The 6,933-nt window shown below is 36.6% G+C and overlaps 1 protein-coding gene across 1 annotated transcript in view; it reads left to right on the top strand.

The window, feature by feature from the left end:
- Positions 1-6,933, top strand: part of LOC117099827 (deleted in malignant brain tumors 1 protein-like) — a 14,767-nt gene that overhangs the window by 4,788 nt on the left and 3,046 nt on the right. Inside the window, exons 4-5 of the mRNA XM_033239356.1 lie at positions 4,168-4,494; positions 6,103-6,447. Of these exons, the coding sequence (XP_033095247.1) occupies positions 4,168-4,494; positions 6,103-6,447 (672 nt within the window). The remainder of the gene's footprint in view (positions 1-4,167; positions 4,495-6,102; positions 6,448-6,933) is intronic.

Raw genomic sequence — 6,933 nt, 5'->3', positions numbered from 1 at the left:
TAGATAGATACGCCACTGACGTACATGGCCAGATGAATGAAAATACTCAATCAATGTGCCACCAAATCGTAACCAGCCTCACGATGTCACCGGGGACGCAACTGCAAAAAAACATTTTTGGCAGCAAAGGGACGCTACCAATAAACAATCAACAAATTACCGGGTTTCTTGGTTGATTTGCAATGTACTACATGGCTCAACTATTTTTACTTAGGTGTTAATTACTAAAAATCGGACACAAATCATACGACGTCACTGACAACGCCAGGGACGGCAACTCGATTTTGAGATTAAATTTCCGAATAAAGTTATACTAAATAATTTCTAATGATGAACTATTGTCTTCAGTTGTTACTTTTTCGGTGATATTACCATTCTCAATAATCTATAAAAACACCCACATAACAACTTCACGTTAGATCGAACGGTGGGGACTCTGATAGGGTAAATTTTCGTCGGAAGGTAGGCCTATGAAGATGATAAGTTTTATTTCACTAAATTCTTGCTTATGTTAACCACATGTTTACCTAAGATTATATACTGACACTGGTTTCAAATCACGGTCAAGTAGTTAAAAATCACCTAAAATCACGTTATTTTGCAAATTAGCCCTCCTCATGATCATCGAGCCCATCTAGATACGCCACTGACTTATTTGGCCAGATGAATGAAAATACTCAATCGATGTGCCACCAAATCGTAACCAGCCTTCACCGTGTCCTCACGATGTCACCGGGGACGCAACTGCCAAAATACTATTTTTGGCAGCGAAGGTACGCTACCAATAAACAATCAACAAACTACCAGGTTTCTGGCTTGATTTGCAAGGTACTACATGGCTCAACTATTTTTTACTTAGGGCTTAATTGGTAAAACTCGCAAACAAATCATACGACGTCACTGACAACACCGGGGACGGCAACTCGATTTTGAGATTAAATTTCCGAATAAAGTTATACTAAATAACTTCTAATGACGAACTATTGTCTTCAGTTGTCTTTCTTTGTCATTCAACTGCTATTTTATCTTTTTTGTCGGTGATATTACCATTCTCAATAATCTATGAAACACCAACATAACAACGTCACGTTAGATCAATCGGTGGGGAAGCCGTGGTAACGCCGGTAGGGTCAATTTTCATCGGAAGGTATCAAGATGATAAACAGTTTCATTGGACTAAATTCTTGCTTATGTTAACCACATGCTTACCTAAAATTATACTGACACTGGTTTCAAATCACGGTCAAGTAGTTAAAAATCACCAAAAATCACCTTATTTTGCGAATTAGCGCCACTCAACTGATCATCGAGTCCCCTCACTTCACTTTCGCACCCGCATCACCAGCCCCCCCCCCATTTCAAGACATCTATATAACGCCACTGACTTACATGGCCAGATGAATGAAAATACTCAATCGATGTGCCACCAAATCGTAAATAGCCTTCACCATGCCCTCACGATGTCACCGGGGAAGCAACTGCCAAAAAAACTATTTTTGGCAGCGAAGGGACGCTACCAATAAACAATCAACAAACTACCGGGTTTCTGGCTTGATTTGCAAGGTACTACATGACTCAACTATTTTTTACTTAGGGGTTAATTGGTAAAATTCGCAAAAATATCATACGACGTCACTGACAACACCGGGGACGGCAACTCGATTTTGAGATTAATTTTCCGAAAAAGTTATACTAAATAACTTCTAATGACGAACTATTGTCTTCAGTTGTCTTTGTTGGTCATTCAACTGTCATTTTATCTATTTTTTCGGTAATATTACCATTCTCAATAATGTATAAAACACCCACATAACAACGTCACGTTAGATCCATCGGTGGGGAAGCCGTGGTGACGCCGGTAGGGTCAATTTTCGTCGGAAGGCATCAAGATGATAAACAAGTTTCATGGACTAAATTGTTGCTTATGTTAACCGCATGCTTACCTAAGATTATACTGACACTGGTTTCCGAAATCACGGTCAAGTAGTTAAAAATCACCTAAATCACGTTATTCTGCTAATTAGCGCCCCTCAACTGATCATCGAGCCCACTCACTTCACCTTCGCGTCCCCCATCAGCCCACCCCTCCCCTATTTCAAGGCAACTAGATACGCCACTGACTTACATGGTCAGATGAATGAAAATACTCAATCGATGTGCCACCAAATCGTAACCAGCCTTCAACTGTCAAAAAACTGCTTTTGGCGGCGAAGGGACGCTACCAATAAACAAGCAATAAACTACCGGGTTTCTCGGTTGATTTGCAAGGTACGAAATGGCTCAAATATTTTTTACTTAGGGGTTAATTGGTAAAAATTGCACAAAAATCATACGACGTCACTGACAACGCCTGGGACGGCAACTGTATTTTGAGATTAATTTTTCTAATAAAGTTATACTAAATAACTTCTAATTACGAACTATTGTCTTCATTTGTCTTTGTTGGTCATTCAACTGTCATTTTATCTATTTTTTCGGGGATATTACCATTTTCAATAATCTATAGAACACCCACATAACAACGTCAAGTTAGATCCATCTGTTTGGACGCCGTGGTGACAAGGTATCAAGATGATAAACAGTTTCATTAGACTAAATTCTTGCTTATGTTATCCACATGCTTACCTAAAATTATACTGACACTGGTTTCAAATCACGGTCAAGTAGTTTAAAATCACCTATTAGGTGATATTTGCAATTTAGCGCCCCTCAACTGACCATCGAGCCCCTCCCCCCTCACTTCACCTTCGCGCCCCCCATCAACTCCCCTATTTCAAGACATCTAGATACGCCACTGCATATAAGGTAATTTTTTACTACTTAATCGTATATGTTTTACTTTAAGCATCTTCTATACCACCACGCTCCACCGTATATACACCACTACCAGGTAATATGTATTCTCCTGAACAAAAGTTGGAACCTCCAGATCTTGTCAATGCAACGGCAGCCCAGATGACTTCCATTGCACCAAGTGTTTTCTCATTTTATTTCTAGTTCTATACTTAAAACCATTTATTCTTCTCTTGTTCTTTTCATTTATTAGTTACTGTTTGTCTGGGTTAACAATAATTCCAATCGTATACAATTAGTAGGCTTATGCTCCTAAAAGAAAAGTTGTCCGAATATTTGCTGGTCCCCCAACCCTTGTTCAATCTGATCTTTTATTTTATAATCAAAATGTGTAAACTGTTTTCGATATAAATAAATTCCAACCTACTTTATATTTTGTATAACAATAAATTTTTCTCAAAATTCTACCTTCAATTATACGCTCTGTCAACACAATCACATTTTATGTGAAAAAGTTGTGTGATGCACCAATATATGAGTGAGTTGTCACATTACACCCATATATGAGCATATCGTTTATTCTGTCATTTAAATTTGATAGTTTGGACAGAGCTTTATTTATTTTTACCAACAAAAACTTCCATTTTTCAAAAAAAAAATATTTGTCTCAAATTCTTCATTGAGCTTCCCATTGATATAGTTATTAGAGTCTTTAAGTTGTCCTTCCGCTTCTTTAATATAGTCTTCCTTGTTTAAAATTGTTGTGTTACCGCCCTTGTCAGCTCTCCGGATGATAATGCCGTCGTTGTTTTTAAGGTTGGTGATAGATCGGCGTTCGGGTTTTGTAAGGTTGTTTTCAGGTTTCTTGGTTGAGCATTCATTTATGAAAGTATCTAGATGAGACTTGGCCTTGCTAACGAATGAATCAATGTAAACGTTTTTTCCAGGTGGGGGTGTCCAACGTTTATACGTATATTATATATATATATATATATAAATTACATTTTCTGCGACTTAATGGCAATTTTTACTATCTATTTTTGTATATATTTTTTTATCTATTATTTGTATATAAATATATATTGCATTATCTTTATTGTTCTTCTGTACACTTTCGTGTATTTTCCTTGGTTTTGTCTGCGTTGTCCTTATTCTAATTCTCGTATATTGTTTGTGTGTATGTATTGTGTGTGTCAATGTGTCTTTGCCCTTCCATGTAACTCATTCCACTGAATTAAATTATCTCCATGCATATAATAAAGACAGTATAACACTTATAATTCTAAGCTATTTTATTGTATTTTTGTTTGGCAGTAATACTTATTTTCATTAGCAGCAAAAACATGAATTGAATGGAAATTTATTTGTCCATAGGCCAAATTTATCTGCGAGTTGCTGAGTCGACAGCGAAGACAAGTTACAGTGGCGTAGTCGAAATTCTGTATTCCAATGAATGGAAACCGGTTCTGAACACCGGCTGGAATTTTACCAATGGAATTGTTACCTGCCGAAATCTCGGCTTCATTGGTATTATTATTACAGATCAGACGCCGAGCGAGTTTACAGGAGAACCAGCGTTTGATTCTGTGAAATGTCGAGGTGACGAGGAATCGTTACTCGAGTGTGCACATGGGGAATGGTTGACGGAGGAAGGAGAAGATGCTGCCGTCGTCAATTTAACGTGTATTCCTTTATATAAATGTAAGTGTATAATAATATTTATATTTAGAGCCACTTCGAGAGTGCGTACCTACGCCACATCATAATTCCCGCTGTATAAAATTCCCACGTATCTTTTCATTTCGAAAAAATAAATAAGGAAAACAGAATCTTAAGCTCCACTTGGATTTGAACCGGAGACCTTTCGCTTACAAATCCAACTTCATAACCAACTAGACAATTAATACGTTTATAGTTATGTCCGACCCGGTAGCCATTGAAAGCCTTCAACTGTTGTTCCATGGATCATGACAAACTATTCTCGAAAGTTTCATTCAGATTCAGTAATCAGTTTTTACGATATTTAGGTCTAGAACGTTCCATTTTAAGAATCTCACAAACCCTACTCAGGAAAGTCATCAATATTGCATAATTTATTCCTTGGCCATGAAGAATTCCAGAAAGGTTTTAGAAAGGATGCATTTATCATTTTTTTTTATCTAGGCCTGGAAAGTTCCTTTTAAATTGACCTCATATCCACACCATTCTCCGGATCATCAATTTAATTATTTCTCTCATGGACCATGACAAACCATTCCAAAAACTTTCGTTCAGATACATTGATGCGTTTTTTTTTGAGATATTTAAATCTGGGACATTTTAAATGACCCCCAAATCCACACCCAAATCTGGATCGTCATTACAATTTAATAACATTTTCTTCTAACTTGGTTAACTCTTCCAGATAGCTTCTTTTAAAACAGTTTTGATTAGATTTTGAAATATCTGGTCTAGGACCTTTTTCTTTAAATTGTCCTTATATCCACACCCTGGTTTAAGATCGTCATTAAACTTTAAACTTTATATTCTTTTTTATTTATTTTTTAACCAATTTATTTAGTAGTTCAGTTGCATTTGTCCTTTGGCTAAGTTAGACTTGTAGATGGTGAACATATTCACCATTAACATCATTGTCACCGCCTTCTTTATCTTCATTATTACCAAACATCATAGTCATCATCGTCGTCATCATCACTTAACAATATTATCAGAATAGTTATCAGCAACTGATCATTATCACCAAGGATCATAATCATCGTCATGATATCATCATCATCTTTATCATTATTATCATATTTACCATTATAATAAATAAATAATAAATCTGTTAACCAATCTCCAGCAGGAAACATCATCATCATCATATCATCATCAACAACCAGGGATGGCGCCATCGTAAGTGGGGCCGGGGTCTAAGGCAACCCGTCGAGGAGAAAAAAGATTCGTCGGAGAGAAAAAAAATTACATATATTTTCTACACATTAGTAAACACTAAAATCGATTAAATAAGCCTTTGAAATCTCTAAATTGTAATTTTTTTAGGCTTCTCCCCTGAATCACTTTTGAAACATTTCAAACGACGCCTGACCACGCCCACTTTTCTCTCGACTGGGACATCCTGGCGCAACCCCTGTCAACAACAACAAAAGTCAACCCATCATCCTCTCTCTTATTATACATGACAGTCCCCTCTTTATTAATTTAGGTATTTCTGTTTTATATTATGTTGGTCTCCTTTGTGATATATTATCGTTATACTATGATATAAATACCAATGGTGCTATAATAATAATTAATATTCATCAGCAGGTAGCGGCATAGAATACCGGTTAGAGGGTAATTCGATGTCGTCATATCAGGGTCGTCTTGAATTGAAGTACAGTGTGGGGGAAGATGTATGGGGTAGCGTATGCAACACAGCAGTTTCTATGGAGACGGCTCATAAAATATGTAGTCAACTTGGGTTCATCCAAGGAGCCATAAGCATCTCGAATAATGCTACATATGGGAAAGGGACTGGGTATAATGTCCTACAGGAGCTGAAATGCACGAAAGACGACGAGAGTTTGATAGACTGTGAGTATTCTGACGTAATTGATGAAGGATGCCTCCATTCCAATGACGTTGGCGTAACATGTGTTCCAATGAGTGAAGGTTGGAGCATACTGCATTTTTATACTTATTCTAAAATTATATTGTTATTTTAAAGATTTATACTATATAAATATATATATATATATATATATATATAATGAATAAATGTAGTTGGCAATACTAGCAACGTATAGTGCTCGATACACGTGATAATGCAGAGCGTAAATATTGAAAGTATTAAAAATGTAGAACTTGTAGAACTGGGTATTATCACTCTACAGACTGTTTCATGCTAATGCAATCTTCAGGAGTGAGAGAATACAAGGGTTGTGCGAGTATATGAATGCTAAGACAGGTGAAAATGCAAATGAGTTAATTTCACCTGTCTTAGCATTCATATACTCGCACAACCCTTGTATTCTCTCACTCCTGAAGATTGCATTAGCATGAAACAGTCTGTAGAGTGATAATACCCAGTTCTACAAGTTCTACATTTTCAATACTTTCAATATTTACGCTCTGCATTATCACGTGTATCGAGCACTA

The sequence above is a fragment of the Anneissia japonica genome, unplaced genomic scaffold, assembly GCF_011630105.1.
Source record: "Anneissia japonica isolate Jap-2015-1 unplaced genomic scaffold, ASM1163010v1 scaffold2688_len169915_cov171, whole genome shotgun sequence".
Lineage (NCBI taxonomy): Eukaryota > Metazoa > Echinodermata > Crinoidea > Comatulida > Comatulidae > Anneissia > Anneissia japonica.
This window is presented reverse-complemented; position numbering and strand designations above follow the sequence as displayed.